Source organism: Oncorhynchus tshawytscha, linkage group LG22, assembly GCF_018296145.1.
Source record: "Oncorhynchus tshawytscha isolate Ot180627B linkage group LG22, Otsh_v2.0, whole genome shotgun sequence".
NCBI classification, from domain to species: Eukaryota; Metazoa; Chordata; class Actinopteri; order Salmoniformes; family Salmonidae; genus Oncorhynchus; species Oncorhynchus tshawytscha.
The window spans coordinates 24,238,821-24,263,954 of NC_056450.1; the positions used below are offsets into that span (position 1 = coordinate 24,238,821).

Consider the following 25,134-nt stretch of genomic DNA (forward strand, 5'->3'; position numbering starts at 1 on the left):
GGGAGAGATGTTAGCTACACTACATAAGCATGTAAATGTGTTGAACGCAGTGGCTCAGTAAAATGTAGACGTAACGCATTTGAATTGATTTTTTTCCCCCTTTTTGAGTTAATGACCTTTATTGACAGCTATAAAATAATTCTCCAGGCATATTTCGATTGAATAAAAGTCGTTGAGTATGGGCACTGTACTATAAATATTCGAAAATTAGGAAGCGGGTGTAATAATTCCCAGCATGCCTTTCGCGCATACATTTAGGCTATTAAATATATAAATATAATAATTGTATTAAAGTGATATTGGTATGTAAACCATTACCGGGTTTTATAATAAATTGAAGTGTGAGGGAGCCGTTTCCTTTGTTTTGTAGTACACTCTAGTTTCTTTTCAGATCCCTTACATTTTTCGCCTTTTACTAACGATTTCCGTGGAAAGGAACATTGAGTATCAACACATTTTTTGATGTCCGGCCGTATGGTTGCACATTCACTCTTGTGAATAAACGATTGGTCGTTTGTTGAGGTATATATACATATGTGTTCTAACCATACGATGTTCTGTTGTATGTCCGTCTATTCAAATTGTCACCATTAGAGCCATGCTTGCGTGTGAATATATAATAGTATTAGATATCTATATATTAAAATATTATATTTTGAATAAATGTAAGACACTATTTACAATAATTCCATGTGACACTGCTAGCATTCACACAGGATAATGAAGGCTGCATTGTCCCCATCACAGGATCAATACATGACACAAGTAGTATCTGTATTGACTATTTTGTAGACAAGCTGAACTGATTCCCTCTTTAGGTTGGACACAAGTCATGAATCATGGTAGACAAAAAAAATCAGTGAATGCAAAATACTGATTCAAAAATAGAGGACTTTATTTCGAATTGTGAATTGATTTCACCACTATGGTGGTGTCACAGAGGATGCATATCAAGTAAGACAATAAATGGGAAAAGCCTGCACTCCGCTGTTAGTACATAAATAGTAAATTCATAACAAATGACTGTTGCATAATGTTACAATATTGTATCAATGAATTCAACTTAATTTGTCTGGCAAAAGTTTGTGGGTCTCTGTCAGCCAGGCTTACATTGTCTATTGCTCTAAAAATACAACGAATACACAGCACACTGTTATGTTAAAGATGATAAAAGATCGGCCCAAGCTAAAATAAAATTACAACATGCACTTTAACAAGCCCTCTTGAACATTTGCATCAAGGGGAAAATGAAGCACTGGAATTTCAGCTGACTATATATAAAGGAACTACTACAATAAGAGTAAGCAATACATTAGCCTCCAAGACAATTAGGTTTGCATAACAAAAACAATGTAAAAATCCTAGTTACTTAATAGATACAGTCAGTAGTTACAGCCATTGGGTTTAGAAACTTTTTTTGCTTCAAGTTTCTGAAGATGTAGTTTCAGGTTGTCCGGTTTTGATCACATTAAAATGGCACAAACATGTTCACTTTTTAGGTGTCCACCACACACTCCTGGTCCTTACGTCACACGTCTCTGTCCAGATCGGATAGCATGGATAGCTGATCCAGTTCACTAGGGTGGGTAGGCTGCAGTATTAAGTTACACTCAACACAATTTACAGAGCTCAAACAGCTTACACATTCACCAGATCAGCTCTATAGGCCCCTAAAAGTGGAAAATACAAGTGTTAGTGTAAATGTTGTGTTAGAAAATGTTGTGATCATGTGTTTAGGTCTTGGGTTTGGTGTTATGTGGTTATGGTCCTGGTGACGGTGTGACTCTAGACCTGTGGTTGTGATCTGGTCAGGCTCAGATCTCCTGGAGCAGGTCAGTGGGAAAGAAGCCCAGCTTGCGGCCTGTGCTGACCTTCAAGTAGCCATTCACCTCCTCTCCCTTCTTCACCACGATCTGCAACACAAAGATAATGGAGGACAGTGTTATGGCAAAGTACTTAAGTAAAAAATACTTTAAAGTACTACTAAAATTTTTGGGGTTTCTATATTTTACTTTATTTTACTATTTCAAGTACCAGCCAAAGGTTTGGACACACCCACTCATTCAAGGGTTTTTCTTTATTTTTTGCATTTGAGCTAATCAGTTGTGTTCTGACAAGGTAGGGGTAGTATACAGAAGATTTGGTAAAAGACCAAAAAGACCAAAGAGAAATGACTGTCCCTTTAAGACATGAATTATCTGGCAACAAGGTTTCTTCAAGTGCAGTCAAAAACATAAGCACTATGATGAGATGAGGACTACCCAAAGTTACCTCTGCTGCAGAGGATAAGTTCATTAGAGTTAAATGCACCTCAGATTGCAGCCCAAATAAATGCTTCACAGAGTTCAAGTAACAGACACATCTCAACATCAACTGTTCAGAGGAACCTGTGTGAATCAGGCCTTCATGGTAAAATTGTTGCAAAGAAACCACTACTAAAGGACACTAATAAAAATAAGAGACGTGCTTGGGCCAAGAAACATGAGGAATGGACATTAGACCAGTGGAAATCTGTCCTTTGGTCTGATGAGTCCGAATTTGAGATTTGTGGTTCCAACCGCCGTGTCTTTGTGAGACGCAGAGTAGGTGAACAGATGATCTCTGCATGTGTGGTGCCCACCGTGAAGCATGGAAGAGGAGGTGTGATGGTGTGGGGATGCTTTGCTGGTGACACTGTCAGTGATTTATTTAGAATTCAGGGCACACTGAACCAGCATGGCTATCACAGAATTCTCCAGCGAATACACCATGCCATCTGGTTTGCACTTAATGGGACTATCATTTGTTTTTCAACAGGACAATGACCCAAAACACACCTCCAGGCTGTGAATGGGCTATTTGACCAAGGAGAGTGATGGAGTGTTGCATCAGATGACCTGGCCTCCACAATCACCCGACTCAACCCAAATGAGATGGTTTGGGATGAGTGAAGGAAAAGCAGCCAACAAGTGCTCAGCATATGTGGGAACTCCTTCAAGACTGTTGGAAAAGCATTCCTTATAAAGCTGGTTGAGAGAATGCCAAGAGTGTGCAAAGCAATCAAGGCAGATGGTGGCTACTTTGAAGAATCTAAAATAAAAAATATATTTTGATATGTTTAACACTTTTTTTGGTTACTACATGATTCCATGAGTGTTATTTCATAGTTTTGATGTCTTTGCTATTATTCTACATCACTACATTCCTAAAGAAAATAATGTACTTTTTATTCCTTACATTTTCCCTGACACCCAAACGTACTTTAGAATGCTTTTGCGTGACAGGAAAATGGTATAATTCACGTACTTATCAAGAGAACATGCCTGGTCATCCCTACTGCCTCTGATCTGCTGGACTCACTAAACACACATTCTTTGTTTGTAAATTATGTCTGAGTGTTGGAGTGTGCCCCTTGCTATCCGTAAATACAAATGACAAGAAAATGGTGCAGTCTTGTTTGCTTAATATAAGGAATTATAAATAATTTTACTTTATGTTTACTTTTGATACTTACGCATATTTAAAACCAAATACTTTTATTCAAATAGTATTTTACTGGGTTACTTTCACTTTTACTTGAGTCATCTTCTATTAAGGTATCTTTACTTTTACTCAAGTATGACAATTGCATACTTTTTCCACCACACACGACCAGACACACACGCACAGTAGCAACAGTCATTACAGTCACTGTCCACATGCACACATTCATCCATACTGCTCATGATCATTAATCAGTTGACATCAGTTTCCTGTGCAAAGAAAAACTAAGAAACATTATTTTCATAGACAGACAGCTGACCTGGGTCAAATACTTGAGCTGGGCTTGATTCAGTGTGACCAGCAGTAGCTAAATAAAGCACACCTCAGTTACACTACTTTCAACTGCTGTATGCGATAGTATTTGACTCAGGTCTGATACAGAGACATCCGTTTCTTACCTGGTCTTTTTTCAGTGTTATCTGACCCATCTCTCTGTTTCCCACGACGGAGCGCGTCACCTTGAACACCCTCTCTCCTGTTTTTATTCTAATGATGTAATTGGTGGGGAGGTAACCTGTCTTCTCCCCAATCTTCCCCTGAGAATAAAAAATTGCCCTTATTTACCATGGTGACAATAAAATAGAAACTAGATCTCATGAGGCAGTATTTTTTTTTTTTTTTTAATATTTCACCTTTATTTAACCAGGTAGGCCAGTTGAGAACAAGTTCTCATTTACAACTGTGATCTGGCCAAGATAAAGCAAAGCAGTGCGACAAAAGCAACAACACAGAGTTACACATAAACAGAGTCAATAACACAATAGAAAAATCTATGTATAGTGTGTGCAAATGTAGAAAAGTAGGGAGGTAAGGCAATAAATACAGTGGGGCAAAAAAGTATTTAATCAGCCACCAATTGTGCAAGTTCTCCCACTTAAAAAGATGAGAGAGGCCTGTAATTTTCATCATAGGTACACTTCAACTATGACAGACAAAATGAGGGAAAAGAAATCCAGAAAATCACATTGTAGGATTTTTAATGAATTTATTTGCAAATTATGGTGGAAAATACGTATTTGGTCAATAACAAAAGTTTCTCAATACTTTGTTATATACCCTTTGTTGGCAATGACAGAGGTCAAACATTTTCTGTAAGTCTTCACAAGGTTTTCACACACTGTTGCTAGTATTTTGGCCCATTCCTCCATGCAGATCTCCTCTAGAGCAGTGATGTTTTGGGGCTGTTGCTGGGCAACACAGACTTTCAACTCCCTCCAAAGATTTTCTATGGGGTTGAGATCTGGAGACTGGCTAGGCCACTCCAGGACCTTGAAATGCTTCTTACGAAGCCACTCCTTCGTTGCCCGGGCGGTGTGTTTGGGATCATTGTCATGCTGAAAGACCCAGCCACGTTTCATCTTCAATGCCCTTGCTGATGGAAGGAGGTTTTCACTCAAAATCTCACGATACATGGCCCCATTCATTCTTTCCTTTACACGGATCAGCCCCAAAGCATGATGTTTCCACCCCCATGCTTCACAGTAGGTATAGTGTTCTTTGGATGCAACTCAGCATTCTTTGTCCTCCAAACACGACGAATTGAGTTTTTACCAAAAAGTTATATTTTGGTTTCATCTGACCATATGACATTCTCCCAATCTTCTTCTGGATCATCCAAATGTTCTCTAGCAAACTTCAGACGGACCTGGACATGTACTGGCTTAAGCAGGGGGACACGTCTGGCACAGCAGGATTTGAGTCCCTGGCGGCGTAGTGTGTTACTGATGGTAGGCTTTGTTACTTTGGTCCCAGCTCTCTGAAGGTCATTCACTAGGTCCCCCCGTGTGGTTCTTGGATTTTTTGCTCACCGTTGTTGTGATCATTTTGACCCCACGGGGTGAGATCTTGTGTGGAGCCCCAGATCGAGGGAGATTATCAGTGGTCTTGTATGTCTTCCATTTCCTAATAATTGCTCCCACAGTTGATTTCTTCAAACCAAGCTGCTTACCTATTTCAGATTCAGAGGATAAATAGCAATATGGGGATGAGGTAGTTCGGTGTGCTATTTTCAGATTGTCTGTGTACAGGTACAGTGATCGGTAAGCTGCTCTGACAGCTGATGCTTAAAGTTAGAGAGGGAGAATTAAGACTCCAGCTTCAGTGATTTTTGCAATTTGTTCTAATCATTGTCAGCAGAGAACTGGAAGGAAAGGTGGCCAAAGTAAATGTTGGCTTTGGGGATGACCAGTGAAATATACCTGCTGGAGCGTGTGTTCGGGTGGGTGTTGCTATGGTGACCAGTGAGCTGAGATAAGGCGGGGCTTTACCTAGCAAAGACTTATAGATGACCTGGAGCCAGTGGGTTTGGCAACGAATATGTAGTGAGGGCCTGCCAACGAGAGCATACAGGTCGCAGTGGTGGGTAGTATATGGGGCTTTGGTGACAAAACGGATGGCACTGTGATAGACTACATCCAGTTTGATGAGTGTTTTGTAAATGACATCGCCGAAGTCAAGGAAGTCAGTCAGTTTTACGAGGGTATGTTTGGCAGCATGAGGGAAGGAGGCTTTTTTGCGAAATAGAAAGCCGATTCTAGATTTAATTTTGGATTGGAGATGTTTGATGTGAGTGTGGAAGGAGAGTTTACAGTCTAACCAGACACCTAGAATATGTGGACAACTACAAATACCTAAGTCAGAACCATCCAGAGTAGTGATGCTGGATGGGCGGGCAGGTGAGGGCACCAATCGGTTGAAGAGCATGCACTTAGTTTTATTAGCATTTAAGAGCAGTTGGAGGCCACAGAAGGAGTGTTGTATGGCATTGAAGCTCGTTTTGAGGTTAATTAACACAGTGTCCAAAGAAGGGCCAGATGTATACAGAATGGTGTCGTCTGCGTAGAGGTGGATCAGAGAATCACCAGCAGCAGCAAGAGTGACATCATTGATAAATACAGAGAAAAGAGTCTGCCCGAGAATTGAACCCTGTGGCAGCCCCATAGAGACTACTAGCAGAGTCATTGCTAGTTTTGATCATTGTCAGCTTGTATGAACATTTTTCAGGAACACTTACCCTCCACCATTCCTCATTTGCATCATCAATTATAGTGATTCGATCACCAGGACTGAAAGACACAAAGGTTTATACATTTTTATCAAATTGTATCAAATGTTTCATATTACCACAAGACTGAAATGTTTGACATAAAACCTAATTCATACAATATAAGGAAATGTATTGGTAAACCCACTGGAAGTCAAGGTCGTCTTTCTCAATAGCCTTGAAGCGATACAGAGCCAGGTAGTAATGTGACTGATTTCCCATGTTTCCCATCTCCTTCTTTTTCTGTAGCAAACATACACCAATGTTTATTTAACTACTAATTGTATTGATGTACCAGACAGGGTGTTATTATTGATATTTACATGGTTAGTGTATACATGATGTCAGGCATTTACAGTCCCTTACCTTGTCATCTGCTTTGTCAGCCTTGTCTCCTTTCTTATCCCCCTCTGGCTTTCCTATAAGGACATCACACAGGGTCTTTGTAGAGTTTCAATACAACAATGGTCAACTCCACAACTTTATAGTCAGTATTACATGAATTTTACGTTGCTCCTTGACATTCAGCGTAAGATACATTTTTTGTTCTGTACTGGATGTCATTCTGGTTAGTCTGGGAAAAGGTTGACATACATACAGTACCAGTCAAAACTTTGGACACACCTACTCATTCCAGGGTTTTTCTTTATTTGTACTATTTTCTACATTGTAGAATAATAGTGAAGACATCACAACTATGAAATAACACATGGAATAATGTAGTAACCAAAAAAGTGTTAAACCATTTAAAATTTTAAATATTTTAGATTCTTCAAAGTAGCCACCCTTTGCCTTGATGATAGCTTTCTACACTCTTGTCATTCTCTCAACCAGCTTCACCTGGAATGCTTTTCCATCAGTCTTGAAGGAGTTCCCACATATGCTGGGCACTTGTAGGCTGCTACCTTCAATCTGCGGTCCAACTCCTCCCAAACCCCCTCAATTGGGTTGAGGTCGGGTGATTGTGGAGGCCAGGTCATCTGATGCAACACTCCATCACTCTCCTTGGTCAAATAGCCCTTACACAGCTTGGTGGTGTGTTGGGTCATTGTCCTGTTGAAAAACAAATGATAGTCCCACTAAGTGCAAACCAGATGGGATGGTGTATCGCTACAGAATGCTATGGTAGCCATGCTGGTTCAGTGTGCCTTACAATCTTAATAAATCACTGACAGTGTCACCAGCAAAGCACCCCCACACATCACACATCCTCCTCCATGCTTCACGGTGGGAACCACACATGCAGAGATCATCCGTTCACCATCTCTGCATCTCACAAAGACACGGTGGTTGGAACCACAAATCTAAAATTTGGACTCATCAGACCAAAGGACAAATTTCCACTGGTCTAATGTCCATTGCTCGTGTTTCTTGGCCCAAGCGAATCTTTTCTTATTATTGGTGTCCTTTAGTCGTGGTTTCTTTGCAGCAATTCAACCATGAAGGCCTGATTCACGCAATCTCCTCTGAACAGTTGATGTTAAGATGTGTCTGTTACACATCTGTGTCTGTTACACAACTGATTGGCCAAAACGCATTGAGAAGGAAGGAAATTCCACAAATTAACAAGGCACACCTGTTATTTGAAATGCATTCCAGGTGACTACCTCATGAAGCTGGTAAAGAGAATGCCAAGTGTGTACAAAGCTGTCATCAAGGCAACGGGTGGCTACTTTAAAGAATCTTAAATCTAAAATATGTTTAGATTTGTTTACATTTTTTTGGGTTACTACCTGATTCCATATGTGTTATTTCATAGTTGTGATGTCTTCACTATTATTCTACAATGTAGAAAATAGTAAAAAATAAAGAAAAACCCTGGAATGGGTAGGTGTGTCTAAACTTTTGACCGGTACTGTATATTGTTTAGCAACTGCTTGACAACCAACCACCCCTTATGCTTCGGTTTATTTATCATTCACTTTGATGAGCTTCAATATCATTTCATATGGCACAATATGTTTAAATAAAATACATTGTTTTAAATAAATAAAGTGTATTTTTGTATAGTTGATGCAGTGGAACCATAGATGGCATCACCTTGAATTGTCACATGCCTCAATATGGACATGCTCATCCTTTTTCAATACCTTCTGCCTGCTCATCTTCTTTGGGTTGTTGGGATTCCTCTTCCTCCATCATCATCATCATCATCTTGGAGGGAAAAAAAGATGGTTAACATGCCATTTATGATCCCTATGCAAATGGTTGTCAGTAAATTACACCACTTATTGTCATTAATTTATTTTTTGGCTAATATGGACACGAGGTCCACACTCACATTCTTCTTGTCCTCAGACCCCTTCTTGCGCTCCTTGTTTGCCATGACGACCCCAACCCGCAGGGTGTCAAACACAGGGTCGTTACGGTTGGAGTGGGCTAGACAGGAGGGAAGCAGCAGAGAGAGCACATAGTAAAAAAATAAGTTGAACACTTGTTGAGATGGTTAGTGTCTTACCTGCATCTGTCTGGTCACTACTGTATAGAGGGGAGCTGTAGGCCCGTCTGAAACCTGGGGGCTATAGGAGAGACAGCAAAATGAATATGTAGAATAATTGTTGTTTTTGGCAACTGCATGCAATGGCAACTTGATCATAGTCATTATAATGTCAGAACATCTAAATTATGAATTGAAAATGTCTTACAATTTTGCCAAAGCACTTCTGATACTCGACATAGGACTGGCATGAGTGATGGATGTTGGTCTTGCAGTTTTTGCACCGTAGAGCAAACTTGTTGTTGACTGAAAGGTTGAAAAGTCAACTATAAGAAGCTAGTCAGTATTATTAAGCTTCAGCTTTACAGATACTATTAATAAATACAAGAGCCACTGTGGCCAATGTTATAACTTACGGACTATCATACGAGCACAGACGTCACAGAACTTGGGCGTCTTGCAGTAGTGGTCCTTGAACTTGTGTGGTTTGTCATTCACCAATATAACAACGGGCTCAGGCTCGGGCTCCTTCTCCTCCACTTCCACCTCCTCCTCATAAATAAAGTATACCTGCAGAGAGGGTGCCTATGTCTCAAGACTTTTACAGATTTCCTTCCTTTCCCCTGCCTAGTGACCGCTGATTGGATTGGTATATATTGGATTGGTATATATATATGTTATATATTTTTTCCTTGCATTGTTTTACTTTTAAATCTGTGTATGGTCTAAACATTGTTCAATATTACTGCACTGCTGGAGCTAGGAACACAAGCATTTCACTACACCCGCAATAACATCTGCTTAATATGTCATTTGATTTGATTCAGCAACAGTAGAACATTTTTATTGAAATCCAAAAAATCAGTCTCATCAAAACAATGATTTCCTATCATGATTGTTATTTATATCATACAGTGCATTCGGAAACTATTCAGACCCCTTTCCTTTTTCCTCATTTTGTTATGTTACAACCTTATTCTAAAATGTATTATATTAGTTTTTCCTCATCAATTTACACACAATACCCAATAATGACAGAGAAAACAGGTTTTTAGAAATGTTAACAAATATACTAAAGATAAACAGAACTACCTTATTTACATAAGTATTCAGATCCTTTGATATGAGACTCAAAATTGAGCTCAGGTGCATACTGTTCCCATTGATCATCCTTGAGATGTTTCTAAGACTTGAGTCCACCTGTGATAAATTCAATTGATTGGACTTGATTTGGAAGGGTGCACACCTGTCTATATAAGGTCCCACAGTTGACAGTGCATGTCAGAGCAAAAACCAAGCCAGGAGGTCAAAGTAATTGTCCGTCGAGCTCCGAGACAGGATTGTGTCGAGGCACAGATCTGGGGAAGGGTACCAAAAAATGTCTGCAGCATTAAAAGTACCCAATTGTCATACCTAAGGAAAAGTAAAGATACCTTAATAGAATATTACTCAAGTCAAAGTGAAAATCACCCAGTAAAATACTACTTGAGTAAAAGTCTAAAAGAATTTGGTTTTAAATGTACTTAAGTATCAAAAGTAAATGTATACATCCTTTCACATTCCTTATATTATGCAAACCAGACGGCACAATTTTCTTGTTTTCAACATGTATGGATAGCCAGGGGCACACTGCAACACTCAGACATCATGTGTTTAGTGAGTCCGTCATGCATCTGTGTTTAGTGAGTCCATCAGATCAGAGGCAGTAGGGATGACCAGGGATGTTCTCTTGATAAGTGTGTGAATTGGACCATTTTCCTGTCCTGCTAAGCATTCAAAATGTAACGAGTACTTTTGGGTGTCAGGGAAAATGTATGGAGTAAAAAGTACATTATTTTCTTTAGGAATGTGTTAAAGTACAGACACACCAAAAAATCTACTTAAGTAGTACCTTAAAGTATTTTTACTTAAGTACTTTACACCACTGTCAATAACACAGTGGCCTCCATCATTCTTAAATGGGAGAAGTTTGAAACCACTAAGACTCTTCCTAGAGTCAGCCGCACGGCCAAACTGGGCAATCAGGGGAGAAGGGAGGTGATCAAGAACCCGATCACTCTGACAGAGCCCCAGAGTTCCTCTGTAGAAGTGGGAGAACCTTACAGAAGTGCAACCATCTGCAGCACTCCACCAATCCGGCATTTATGGTAGAGTGGCCACTCCTCAGTAAAAGGCTCATGACAGCCCAAATACAGATGTGCCAAGCTTGTAGCGTCATACCTAAGAAAACTTGAGGCTGTAATCGCTGCCAAAGATGCTTTCAGTGTTTAATTTTTGATACATTTTCCAAACATTTCTAAAGAGTAGTTTTTGCTTTGTCATTATGGGGTATTGTGCGTAGCTTGATGAGGGGAAAACCATTTTTTAAAATCAATTTTAGAATAAGGCTGTAATGTAATAAAATGTGGGGAAAGTAAAGGGGTCTGAATACTTTCCCGACTCCACTGTAGAAACATTTCCATTGAAACCATTATTTTACTTCTGGAGAGTAAGTGGCAAATGAAAAAGGCTCTGTGGATTTAGCCCACAGTGTCACCTTACTGCAGAATATAAATAGGGGAGCAGAGAGCCTCACATATTAAACTGAGGTTACTGTATTCTGACCATCCTAGTTGGCTGCTATTTTAAACTGTTTGAGGGATGGTGTTACCAACAGTGGCAGATTGTCATGCTACTCACAGTATTGTCTTCTTCTTTCACAATATTGTCAGGGGCTGTGGGGTTATCATGGATATCCACAGAATGTTTATCTTCAAGTCTAACTCAGAGAAACGAACAGAGACCATTAAGCAACATCAACAAACAAGGATATCTGACATATATTTAAGGGTGGATATTGCAGTAGTATTGTTACGGTGGCTGAGCTTTACATTTTTACCAAGTTTTACATGTCTATTGCAATGAATAATCTAATACTTAAATCTTTCCCTCGATGTTTTGTTTAGAACCAGGTAAATCTATTAAAAAGGAATATCCTATGTATTCAGTTCAGCAACAGGAGAGCAGACTCACTGGTCATATTGGGCCATGGTGTAGTGTGTGAGCTCTCACTCTCGTCCTGCAGTGCTACCCACCTAAGACAGAATACAGTTTAGGGGAACAGAAACACTGGCTCTCAATTTGAATGGGACCATTTTAATGAGACACGTGACCCAATCATGTCCTCTCCTCTCGCATGTAGTAAAGGGGGGAGGGGGAGATGATTTACTCACACAAGCCTACACACACACACACACACACACACACACACACTCCAAAATACACTCGTCCACTCTACTATTTTGGGGCAGGGTAACTCAATCTCATCATGGCTAAATTTGGGTGCCTTGCCAGACTGGGCATGAGCTGAGAGATTCTGAAAAATTACAATGATATAAAACCAGAATCAGTCGTAGTGAGAATTTGACATTTCAGTCCCCTCTTAATAATGAAACTTAAAGAATTTGCTATATATCTAAATGATAAAATATATGATATCTATTTAGAAAAGGACTAAGCTGAACAGATCACACACATACACAAAAAAAGGGGCATGCAATATAGTTACAGTTTAGACATACTTGTTCCTACTGGTTGCTAGTCCAGTCAATGAAGAAATGAAATCTGGTATGTGGATGTATGGTAAAGGCTTTCTTCACCAGTTTGCTTTCATGTGTGATGAGCAACTTGTCACACCGGAGGCCTCCGAACCATTCCAACTCTTGATATGTCCCTTTTCAGGTTTATGCAGGTAAATTCCAAAAAGCGATCCAATGGTTAGTGGTTAGAGCAGAGGGGTGAGTGAGTGAGGGACTGTAAAGGCAGGCATCAGTTTGAGTGAGTGAGACAGCTGGGTACCGGTGACGAGGGGAAATCCGATACTCACACCCATTCCTTGGCCCTGTAGATCAGTCATGGCTAGATGGGATCCAGCTTTGTCTCACTAAAATGGGGGGAAAATTACTTTTGATGTTAATTTGACACAAGCTGGATCCCTTCTAGCCATGACCCCGCAGACCCCTGTCACAGCCTGAGAGGACAGGCCAAGACACACACAGCCAACTGTTGACTTACTGTACAAACTGCAGGCATAATCAGTATTGTTTTAGTTGCTCTCATTGTTGTCAACATCATTATGACAACAATTATATTTCTATGGAAAATACTGACAAAGGAATGGAAATAGGCTATGTTTATCTTTATTGTACTGCCAGGTTAAAGAACATTTAAAGAACATAAACATAAAGAAAAACTTGTAGTTTATATATAAGGAGAGGATCTACATAATATATTAAGTACAGTACTGTATTGTGAAAGACTGAAGGTAGTAGAGGTAGCTAATCCATGGAAGAAAACATGACATTCTACAAAATACTATTTTACCCTAGCCCAGTTGAAGAACAGAGAACCATGGCCAGTTTATTCTTCATTTGGGGGGTCGCGTCGGCTACCACTACAAAGGTCCGGTTGCATTGTGGGTACAATAGTCCCTCGCCGCCCCAGTGCGCATGCTCCATAGAAAACTCCATTATTTTTTTTGCACGGAATCTGCAAGAAAAAATAATAACTGTGAAATAGAGATTAAAAGGTGCATCGGATGAGCTCCATTTCTGCTAAACATACACCAGCTTGATCGAACAGTGTCTGGAGATAACGACTGAATAATTTGGCGACACGATCAGACATCCTTGGGTCTTGGGACACTCCAGAATCAAGTAAATTTCTGTCAACGCTAGCTAGCCATCTAACGTTAGCCTAGCCCCGAGATCATAGGCGCAGTAAAATGAAGCATTATTGTCCTTTGTTTTTAACGAGACGGGCAGATGCAGCTAGACAGACTGATAGTTGATTGATGGCGCAAATCATTTGCACTGGAGGGTCGATCACCACTTTGTCTGTCTAGATAATGTTAACATCCAAAACAATTTAGCGTTAGTAAGCCAGCTAGCTAACTCTGTCCGGGGTTCTCCCGCGAGCTTACTGGAGAAGACTCCAAAAACTTCGCGACCTTGTTTGAGAACAGAATGGTAGAATACATTTCGCACAATTGCTAAGAGCTAGCTAGCATGCATGACAATATATAAACAAAATTCTCCCAAGTTCCCATTTTTGAAATGTTACTATTTTGCAAGGTGTGTCTGTCAAGCTGTTACGACACTTTAGACTGCAACATTAGCTAACTAACGTTAGTTGGATAAAGGTAGCCTAGCTAGCTATGTAGGACAACCATTGCTGTGACTGTGATTTAACTTTATGTGCCGTTTCTGTAATGGCTATATTATAAAGTATAGTGTGCATGTGGGCTAGATAACTATTATCAAGTTACAAATGCTGTTTTCCCTTTCAATTTCAATATCCAGCTGCACACACCACCAGTCTCATTTAGCTCGCTAACTATCTAGGTAGCTATTTGATAATACGTCACTCAATTGAAATACCACTACTAGGCCTATCCTAATATATGCATCCCCTTCCTCGAATGCTATGTGGCTGTGTTTCAGAATCGAGAGATTCTTTTTGTTCATCATTTTCACGTATTATTTTTTTTAGGGCTATCTAACGTCAGGTCTATCTCAATCTTCTTTGCAGTCAAACTGTGGCCTTAGTGTCAGCTGCAGAGTTTTGGAGGAGTTGACCTCTGAAGCAGGGCCAGAAGACTTAACGTTAGTTCTTGGAGAGTTCTGCAAGGTGTTGGGGGGTGGTTGGCAGTGTGTGTGTGCTTCTCCCCTGACACAATGGCCTTCACACGGTGGATACCATAGCCAATAATATATTTGGCATTTCAAAGATGACAAGGTAGGCTTGAGAACATGATATCCTTCCTCACTCATCAGGCTAGCCCAATAACAGGCAAAAAGAGCCTAACGTTACTCCAAGTCCAAGGACCTTACATGTTCTTTTTAGAGGCGAAATGCCACTGGCATCCAAAACAGCTAAATACTCCATCTCAATGTGAATGGATTCTCAGTTGCGGTACGATTCTAGAAACATAATGCCCTCTACTTTCATATCACATCAAAATAATTTCACAAATGCAAAATATATACTTACTGTTTTAACTGGTTTTAACACAGTTGCAGCCAGCAGTATTTTTCAGTGACAAGTTTGTGGCGTCCGTCTTCCGTTTACACAGGTGTTCGGAGACGCAGATAGCTAATTAGCACAATTGGTCGACTCTGTTTTCCGTAAACAGACGCTGTAACATGGAAATATGGCCGTGTGGGAACCCCAACCCTATAAAGGTGTGTAGTAATTTAACCTTCTTTTTTTCCTAACAGATATGAAAGATAAGATATGTTTTCAAAACCGTACCGTAAGTGATGTGTGTAAACGTTTAGCACAAGCTTAACAAAACTCCCCTGGCCAGAAGATACTATCCACAATAGGTGCTAAAGGTAGTTAGCATTGATGAATGGGCTATCATCAGGCATGCTTTATGTTAGAGACTTTATATTGGTTTCTACGAGTTGGAACTCTGGTTGTCTTTTTTGTGGGAAAACATTGGTGTCAGAATCTCAGTATAGTGGTCGTAGTAGTTGTTCATCAAAGCATGTATTCATTCTACATTTGTTCCTGCTTCTTCTATCCCAAAGGTGCTGCAAAGCAGTTTTTACAAAATGATGGGAGGCAGTGAGAGTGGCAGTGGAGACAAGGATGGAGTTCACACTGTGGCAATACAAGTCCCCATTGGCTGGCAGAGGAGAGCGAAGGACGGGCTTGTGGTGTATGTCAGGTAAGCAAGTTCAGTAACACAGGCGGGTATAATACTTTTTATACTTGTGTTATAAGCATATATGAGCCATTTATAATGTTTTCATTTCCCAAAAGCTGGTCTGGAGCAGGGAATTGTAAAATATATTGGATTTCCCCTCCCCTTTATTTCATCACTCATCTCCTGCATCCCTGTCCATTCCTACAGTCCAAGTGGCGCAGTCCTGTCCTCACTGGAAGAGGTTAAGTCATATCTGTTGACCGATGGCACATGCAAGTGTGGCCTCGAGTGTCCGCTGGTCATCCACAAGGTGACTCCCTCTACATCTCACTTATCGTCTCACAACCGGTTTTGACTGGGGTTTGCTGAATGTATGTTCCTTTGTCTCTGCAGGTGTTTAACTTTAGCCTAGGGGTCAAAATTCAACAGCACAGCCAGCCGGTGGGGAAGGCAGAGCAGGACATGACAAAGCTCTGTAACCATCGGAGGAAAGTGGTTGCCATGGCAGCGCTCTGTCGCAGTATGCAGGCTTCACAACTGCCCTATGTTGCCCGTCACACAGGTAAATACAGTGCCTTCAGAAAGTATTCACAACCCTTGACTTTTTCCAAATATTGTTCAAAATGGTATTCAAATGGACTTAATTGCCATTTTTTTGTCAACGGTCTACACAAAATACTCTGTCAAAGTGGAAGAAAAATACTAACATTTGAATAAAAAAATAACAATAAAACACTCGTGATTAGATAAGTATTCAACACCGTGAGTCAATACAGAATCATGTTTGGCATCTGTAATCACTTTCTCTGTAAGTCTCTGAGATTTGCACACCTGGATTGTACAACATTTGCACACAAAAAAACGTTTTTTTTTCTTCAACCTCTGTCAAGATGATTGTTGATCCTTGCTAGACAGCCATTTTCAAGTCTTGCTGTAGATTTTTAAGCTGATTTTAAGTAAACTGTAGCTGGGCCACTTAGGAACATTTAATTTAGTCTTGGTAAGCAACGCCAGTGTATACTTGGCCTTGTGTTTTAGGTTATTGTCCTGCTGAAAGGTGAATTTGTCTCCCAGTGTCTGTTGGAAAGCAGACTGAACCAGGTTTTCCTCTAGGATTTGACCTATGCTTAGCTCTCTTACGTTTATTTTTTATTGCAAACAGGATGCATGCTCTGGAATATTTGCATTCTGTACAGGCTCCCTTCTTTTCATTCTGTCAATTAGGTTAGTATTGTGGAGCAGCTACAATGTTGTTGGTCCATCCTCAGTTTTCTCCTATCACTGCCATTAAACTCTAACTGCGTTAAAGTCACTATTGGCCTCATGGTGAAATCCCTGAGCGGTTTCCTTCCTCTCCGGCAAGTGAGTTAGGAAGGACACCTGTATCTTTGTAGTGACTGGGTGTATTGATACAGCATCCAAGTGTAATTAATAACCACCATGCTCAAAGGGATATTCAATGTCTGCTTTATTTGTATTTTTACCCATTTACCAATCGGTGCCCTTTGGAAGTTATTAGAAATCCTCCTGGGTCTTTGTGGTTGAATCTGTATTTGAAATTCACAACTCGACTGAGGGACCGTACATATAATTGTATGTGTGGGGTACAGAGATGAGGCAGTTATTCAGAAATCCTGTTAAACTCTCTATTGCCCCGAGTTCATGCATTTATTATGTGACTTGTTAAGCAAAGGTTTACTCCTGAACTTATTTAGGCTTGCCATAACAAAGGGGTTGAATACTTTTTGACTTATTTAAACATTTTGAAAAACATAATTTAATACATTTTAAATTTGGGCTGTAACACAGAATGTGGAAAATGTCAAGGGGTGTGAGTACTTAATGAAGGCACTGTGTCAGCGCCTAAAAAATGAATAGATCTAATGTAACAGAAATGAAGTGCTTTCAGGATCATTAAACGGCTATTGATGGTCAGGTACCAAAACATTTTTACATTGTGCTCTTCAAATAGTACTCTCAGAAATGTCATTAATCATGTTGGTTAGGGCTGTGACAATATGGGATTTTGAGTAACAATTAATTGCCATGGTTATTGTTGTATGGTTATTATTTTTTGTGAAAAATGTTTTGAGCTTGTAATGTGTTATAATACTGCATCTTTGAAAATGAGCTACGACGTACCTATGACACAACACAGCTTTGGTGACACCCGTCTCAAAACAAATGGTTATGACCACTTTTAACTTTTGGAAACGAAGCTTCTACTCCTGACCATGCCTTTTTTCTCGTAAAATGATTAGGCTACCAACTTTACCCACTTCATGTAAAAATGATTAAAAACTGCTATTGGGTAAACTATTTCTACTTGAAAAGGAAGTTGAATCTCACCCCCTACTAATGTATTAAGAATTATGAAGGAAAATGTGAGTTCATGGTTATTGCCCATAATTGTTGGTAACACTATTATACAATTATTGTGCAAGCTCTAATGTATATTTTTGTTGTTGTTGCAGAGGTCACCAGTGGCATTATGGAGAACAGAGATCCTAAGAGGATGAGAGTGGACAGGGAAGAAAAAGAACGTGGCACTTACACCTCCAAACACCATCTAGTCCAGTCCAGGCCCAACAATAACCTCCACCCCAACTCTTGTGGCAGTCCTAAAAATTCTCCCCAACTTGTGTATTCTTACAATGGCTCCTCACCCCTCTCACACAATAGCACTAACTCTTATCACACGCCTGATATTTTGAGGAGACTGCCACCTCCTCTCAATCTCCCCCCCAACACCTCTCCATTCTCCAGCTATGGGGCAACTCAGAGGTCCCCACGCACACCAACGCCTCAGAATCTCAGTCAGGGTCAGAGGGCACCACAGACTCCAGAAGCCCTCAGATCTCCTCATATGAGGCCCCTCTCTCCCCCTCCCTCCTCCCCTGGAACACTGGGGAGGGGAGGGCAGAGTCATCAACATGGTATCATCGTTGGGTCTCCCCTGTCCCCCTCATGTTCCCCCTCTCCCTCTGTGAGTATGAACTGCCCCTCTCCCCGCCAGCGCTCACGCCACCCCTCCACCTCTTCTGCTCACTCTGAGCAGGGGGTGGGAGGGGTGGTGCTTGGTGGCTACCCCCCCAGAAGGATATCCTCTTCCTCCTCACACTCTCCTATACCAGGGGGGTCCCCTATCCTCCATTTCTCAAAATACAAGCTTGAGGACATCTTAGAGCAGTTTAAGAACTCTGGCAACAGTAGCACTAATAATCACATCCTTCACCCAAACTCACTGAGCAACCAAAACAATCCTCATATCCTCTCTCTAGCTCTTGAAAAGGTTGGGATGCCCACAAAGGCACCTGCTTCTGCCTCAGGCATGGAGATCAGTGCTGGTCCTTCTGGTTTGCCTCTTGGAAAGTTCTTGAACCACCAGAAGCAACCCCACCCAGCTTCTTTTCCTGCCAGCAGTCTCCTCTCGGCAGCAGCCAAGGCCCAGCTGGCCAGCCAGATGATTCACAACCAGAGCTCCAATTCGCGCAGCATCCTCAACTCAGCCCTCTCTTTGGAGGTCTCGAGGGAGTCTAAGCAATTGAAGGTAACAAACAGCACTTTACACAACAGCCTTCCCTCAATCGCTAGGCCCCTGTCTGCAGCCTCCCCCCTGCTTTCCCTCTCCCAGCCCCTAGCCTCCAGTCCCCTTCACCTCTCCCGTACGGACCGGACATCCCACAGGAAGCGGCAGCGGCGTTCGCCCACAGTGCTCAGCATGCTGAAGGAGTCCCAGATGACCGGTCCCAGAACCCCCGGCGAGGTGCTCAACCTCTCCTCGCACTCTCAACCCTCCTCTACCTCAGCCTCGCCCTACCCCGCCATGTTAGAGAACCACCTCCAGGCCTTAAGGCTCTCAGTCCGGCACTCTGGCACACTCGCAGGGCCCCAGAAGCAGCCTGACGGCGCCCTGGATTTCACAACAATCATGGCAGGTCAACCGGATCCCCCCACCCAGCCTCTCTCTGCTCTGCTTCACCTGCTCAGTGTGCAGAACGCTCAAGCCACTGGAGCCCAGCCCGGCTCTGGACACTGCACAGGAGGCATGAGGCAGAGCCCCAGGCAGTCTCCCTCGCCCTCCCATTTAAACATCAGACCATTCCCCGTGCAGTCCCCCACTAATCACAGTACCACACAAGGCCCATCACAGCCCCTCTCTCCCTCTCAGTCAAAGTCCAGGCGAGGTAATGCACAGTCTCCGTCTCGACCACATACGAGGACTAGTCCCAAACAGAGACGGTCTCCTTCCATGGCCCTGTCCAACGCTCAGTCAGCACAATATTGCAGTAGCCCCTCGCCCACCCCACACACCCCTAATAGGCTGTGGCAGGCCCAAAACCAACCTATGGATGCCACCACCATCCAGTCACCCATTGGCCAGGCCTTTCCTGAAGTCAGTGAATCAATGGAGATGGAGAGCATGTCAACACTAGGCCCTGGTCTCAACAGCACCTCCACCTCCAACCATAGCAGCAGCGTCACCAGCTATAGCAGCACCACCTCCCCCAGACCCCTGGATCTCAGTAACCACATGCTGGCACTGCTGGCAGCCTCTTCCACCACACCTCTTGGGGAGGGGGGCCTGGACAGAACCACCGGCAACAACACTACAGGTGAGGATGAACCTTTAAAATGTTGTATTGTCACTTACACCGACCGCATAGGTGCAGTGAAATGTGTTGTTTTACAGGGTCAGCCATAGTAGTACGGCTCTACTGGAGAAAATGAGGGTTAAGTACTTTGCTCAAGGGCACATCAACAGATTTTTTACATTGTTGTCTCAGGTATTCAAACCAGCGACCTTTCAGTTACTGGCCCAATGCTCTAACCGCTAGGCTACCTGAGGCCTAGGAAAATACATACATTTTTCATTAGACATGTTAAGATTTGTTGAGTACTGTCTGTTTTGAAAAAGAACCTTCCTCATGCCGTTAATCTTGGTTCTCTCCAATCCTCTCTAGGGGTGCAAGAGCCTCAGAGTGTTGATCATCAGGGCTCCACAGTGACCAAACCCCCGGGAGGCTGCAGCCCCCAGGCCCTGGGGGACTCCACTTGCTCCTTACCCCTGGCTGAAGCCTTCCCCTTCATGAGTCAGGAGCAGCTTCTCCAGCTTCTATCTGCCACGGCCGGCCTGCCCTCCCTCCTGGACCCCACCATCCTGGGCTCTCTGCCCCTGGGCCTGTGGATTGGCGGTCAGCAGGGTCACCTCCCCATCTCCAACACACCTCAGCAACACCATCAACTGCCCGATCAACAACTACTACAACAATCAGAACAACAACTACTGTTACAGCATGAGCAACAGCAGAAACAACACCAGACTGCCCATCTGAACCACAACTTTCCATTTAGCTTATTCCCCTGTCTAATGGGAGGTCAGGGAGAGCTGCCTCTGAATCTCCTGGGTCTGTTGAACCCACTGCTACCCCCTTCTGCTGCCCCTACCCCAGGCCAGGAGTGTGATCTGGGGATGGGGGAGAAACTGGGCCTCCAGGCTCTCCTCATGGCCTCCCTGCTACTAGGCCAGCAGCAGACTGCCATGTTGCCCCTGTCTGGGCTTGGCCAGCTGAGCCTGGACCTCCCCTTCCGGCAGCACATCCCAGCCCTGTTGGACGGTTTGTCTCTGGATAAAGGGTCTGGACTCCTGGACCCGTCATCCCTTCCCGGCCCTGGGCTCCTTGAGGCCCTCCAGGGCCTGCTTCCCCCAGCTGATGGGCACCTCCAGGCCCTGCAGTCGCTCCTGCTCTCCACCCCCCTGCCTCCCCCGGCCTTCCTTTCCCTCAGCCCTGATCTGCTAACTGCTGCCCTGGGCTCTACTGGCCTCCCGCCTGCCCCTCATCTCCCCCTAACACAGCAACCCCCACCTCAGGTAGGTTCTCTCCCTTAGCCTGTTCCTCTACCCTGTAGTTTTCCCTTGTCAAATAGTTAACACTATCTCTATTAGAGATGTCAGTTTGATGTTTTGATCCTGTCTCCATCCAGGTCTCAGCTTCAGGCCATGATGGGGGGATGGAAACTCTAATCCCCCTGTCTGTCCAGGGAAAGGACAACCCTGTCCTCCACCAGTTACTGCCTACTCTCCTCAACCCAGGGGTTCTAGGTTAGTCACAGCAACATTCATTTACACTGCTATAAATATCAAGGTTTTGTTGTCAATTACAAATGCGGAATCATAGTTAGTCTTTTCTATTACATTTCACTTTATGAATAGTGAATTATTTACAAACTTGGAACAGCTACAACAAAACTATATCTTGTACATTACCCACATATTGCTTAGAATGTCACCTTATCCCATTCACAAACTGTTTTAATGATGAACCATGTGTATTTGTAGGAGACCTGTCTGCTCTGACCAGCCTCCACAGTCTTCTGGGGCTAGGTGCAGGCCCTCTCTTCCTGCCCCCCGTACAGGCCTCTGCCTTGGGCATGCCTCTGCTCCAGGGCCCTGATGGGGCCATCAACCTCCTCAACAACATCCAGGTACTTGTTGTGTTCCACTTATTTTTTTAGGAGTGGCGCAGTCCCACTCCTTTTGTACAATTTTTTGATTTATTGAAGAGATGGTAGTAAAGTGTTTGAAAGGCCAAGGGAAGGAGGGGGAGTAAAATGCCAGTGTGACGGATTCGAACACAATGCCGACTCTGGCATACATGTGTGCCAGGATCAACGGCTATAACCACTGGACCACACAGGCCATTGTTTTCCACTCCTGACACAAGCCTTGTCCTGTGATTTTTGAAATATCTGTATCTTCCTTCTTCAGCTCAACATGGCACCACCCTCAGAGGGAGAAAAGCCAATCTCCTTACAGGAAACAGACAGCTCCACCCTTCAAGAGGATATTCCAGCCAATCGGCTTACCCCAGAGACTGCGCCCAGCCCCTGTCCCGCCCTGGCCCCCGTGTCCCAGCGTGGAGAGGGCTCCGTGGTGAGCATCCTGGACCCCTACGCTTCCTTCATGGACACTATCTACACCTCCTTCCTCCAGGTCAGTGCTAAAGAGCAGGAAGCAGTTCAGTCTGGGGCAGATGCCTTCGGTGCCTTACCGCCCTCCTACCCTGGGGAGCGCCGTTCCCCCTCCGCTCTCCTCCCTCAGGTCAGTGCCCCCCTCTCCCTAAGCCCTCGGCAGGCCTGCACCCTGAGGAACCCGGACCTGTCTCGGCTCAATATGGAGGCAGCCCACTCCCCGGCTCAGGGCACCCCTAAACCCAGCAACGATGGCTCCAACACGCCCCCGCAGAACAAGTTGGAATTCCCAGAGTGTCACACTAACCCTCCTCTGCTTCCCATCTACCTGGAGGAAGCCAAGACAGACTCGTACAGCCAGGCTGTGTCAGATCGGCAGGGGGACAGACCCCAGGCAGGAGGGTACCAGAGTCCCAGAGACGGGAGCAGCTGCCCCAAGGAGGAGACTGGGGGTCTACAGCACACGGAGCAGGGCAGGGTGAGTCTGGCTGCTGTTTCCTTTAGTTTATTGTCCTGATTTAAACACAGTCATAAAGGATCCCTAAATCCATCCTCCAAGCCCAACGGAGGTCATTTTGTTTTACCACTGTATGGCTAAAAATGCCATTTAGACACAATATTGCATTACAAGCAGTGAAAGATTGATGTAATTTGTGCCTTATTGATTACAGTGTCCCTCCTCCCTTTCAGAACCAAACTGCACAAATGGGGGGAGCCAGAAGAGGCAGGAAAAGGAAACAAACGTGAGCTCATTTTGATTCTGTACTTGAATATTTGATAACGATGAGCACCGATTTACTATTCTGCCCATCTTCTCGATGGCACTTATAACACTGCCACTTTTCCAAAGAACAAGGAAATGTAATACCAGTGTAAATATACTGATATTATTGTGTGTTTAAAAAAACCAAATCAGGCTACAGAATGTGCTAGAGGACTTCAGAGAACTGGATTCTCCAGCCCTAGAGGAACCTAAACCCAGGGTAAAACACTAGACCACCCCACAACCCTTAACTTCATTGGACCTAATTATATCAGTTTGTCCCTTAGTGTCTGCTGTCCAGACTGCTAATGATGATGTGTGTCTGTGTTGTAGGTGGTGCTGCTGAAGCCTGAGAGGTCGGTCCGGGGCAGGAGGCGGCGGGGAGCCAGGTCCCAGAGACAGTGACGGGAGCAGTTTCACCCCAAACCCCGCCCCTATCACTGCTTTATATTGTCCAAGCTCCCCCACTCTGTTTTTACACTGCACTAATATATTGTCATGCCAACCTCTTACCTTTTGAATGGGAGTGATCTAGATGAAAAAATGAAAAATAGTTATGTGGATGCTTTCACTTAGGTCCTCTCTTAAGTCTGTGGTTGCTTGACATTGTGATTGATTGAGATCCGTTATGTGTTAGAATTATGTCTACAAAAAACTGCACTGTTTCTCAGTGTGTTTACTGTGAGTCAGGATAAGAGTATCTACTTGAATGACCTACATTTGCGCTCTGTTTGAGATTGTATGATGTCTGTGTGCGTGTGGATTGTGCACATTTGGGTGTTCAAGATGCTCAAGGTAGAAGTTGCCCCTGACCACAGATCTAGAATCAGATTACCTGGGGGGGGGGGGGGGGGGTTGTGTATCACCAAGCAGATGAGTTAGCCAGCTAAGTGTACTGCCTAAATAATCTGAAGTCACATTTTCAAATTCATAAAGATAGATGTGAAATTGGCAAGACTCGACACTTCCAACAACCCACATTCAAGATAAGCTTTCTTATAGAACCTGCTCTATAAAGTGGTCATGGTTTGTGATACACCCCTTTGTATGTTCTCTGTGGTGTGTTTAGTAAACGATGCACATTTCAATTAGGTCCTTTCACAGGGGAATGGCTGATGAAAAAGTGTGAGCTATGTGTGGGTTTTTAACTCTATGTATTTTTGGGTGGGATGTAGTTGTACTTTCTCTCATTGTCCTTCGGATCGCTGTGCTATACACTATTACAGCCCAGTAATGCTGGCATATCTTATTTAAATGAAAAGAAGCAGATTATGCAATTTCTACACATGGAGATTTGTAAATATGTACAGTTAATGTGTTTTATTTTATATTGTTAGAGACAATGAATTGTGAATTTTCGGGGAATTGTAATTAAGTATTTTCTCATTCTACCCTTGCTTTCAATACTTATGTTAAAAGAATATTAAATTGTTGACTGTAGCTTTCTTTTTATATGGGAGTCTTTTTTTTATTTAATATTAAACTATTTACAGAAAATGTGCCTCCTTGTTTGATGTTGGCAGCTTAAATCTACTGAATTGTCTAGCAAGTAACCACCCTCTTATTTGCAAAATTATACGTGTTGCATCAGTAGAAAGGACCACGAGCCCAAACTCCGCTTTTGATCAATACATGTAATTCCTTCCCATCGTGAATGTGGTTAGCTTTACATTCCGGGAAGAATGCCTTCCTAGCAGAGAGAAGAA

General features: G+C 42.9%; 2 protein-coding genes and 1 non-coding gene across 7 annotated transcripts; 2 read left to right on the forward strand and 1 right to left on the reverse strand.

Annotated features, from left to right (window-relative positions):
• Positions 1–371: 371 nt before the first annotated feature.
• On the forward strand, positions 372–484 carry LOC112222454. Its single transcript, XR_002949151.1, has one exon. It is a non-coding gene; the product is annotated as a U5 spliceosomal RNA (small nuclear RNA).
• Positions 485–871: 387 nt separating this feature from the next.
• Positions 872–15,124, reverse strand: LOC112222143 (SH3 and cysteine-rich domain-containing protein 3). Of its 2 annotated transcripts, none has more exons than XM_042303966.1 (15): positions 15,033–15,124; positions 13,365–13,529; positions 12,563–12,924; positions 12,015–12,076; positions 11,682–11,760; positions 9,419–9,572; positions 9,211–9,308; positions 9,024–9,084; positions 8,847–8,944; positions 8,656–8,719; positions 6,932–6,984; positions 6,714–6,808; positions 6,536–6,587; positions 3,921–4,058; positions 872–1,913 (listed from the first exon to the last, which is right to left on the reverse strand). In XM_042303966.1, the coding sequence occupies exons 4-15, from the start codon at positions 12,029–12,031 to the stop codon at positions 1,815–1,817; spliced, it is 1,008 nt and encodes a 335-aa protein (XP_042159900.1). In that variant the 5' UTR covers positions 12,032–12,076; positions 12,563–12,924; positions 13,365–13,529; positions 15,033–15,124; the 3' UTR covers positions 872–1,814. The 2 variants fall into 2 exon arrangements, with proteins under 2 accessions (XP_042159900.1, XP_024240548.1); XM_024384780.2 differs by lacking the exon at positions 15,033–15,124 and having other exon boundaries at positions 872–1,670; positions 1,792–1,913; positions 13,365–13,484.
• Positions 13,509–24,925, forward strand: LOC112222144 (methyl-CpG-binding domain protein 5). 4 transcript variants are annotated; one of them, XM_024384783.2, is made up of 15 exons: positions 13,509–13,696; positions 14,571–14,777; positions 15,115–15,223; positions 15,575–15,714; positions 15,901–16,003; positions 16,087–16,255; positions 18,168–19,243; positions 19,328–20,309; positions 20,658–21,565; positions 21,679–21,796; positions 22,034–22,179; positions 22,463–23,143; positions 23,356–23,408; positions 23,582–23,648; positions 23,762–24,925. In XM_024384783.2, the coding sequence occupies exons 3-15, from the start codon at positions 15,185–15,187 to the stop codon at positions 23,831–23,833; spliced, it is 4,554 nt and encodes a 1,517-aa protein (XP_024240551.1). In that variant the 5' UTR covers positions 13,509–13,696; positions 14,571–14,777; positions 15,115–15,184; the 3' UTR covers positions 23,834–24,925. The 4 variants fall into 4 exon arrangements, with proteins under 4 accessions (XP_024240551.1, XP_024240549.1, XP_024240550.1 ...); XM_024384781.2 differs by having other exon boundaries at positions 18,168–20,309; XM_024384782.2 differs by lacking the exon at positions 15,115–15,223 and having other exon boundaries at positions 18,168–20,309.
• Positions 24,926–25,134: the final 209 nt, after the last annotated feature.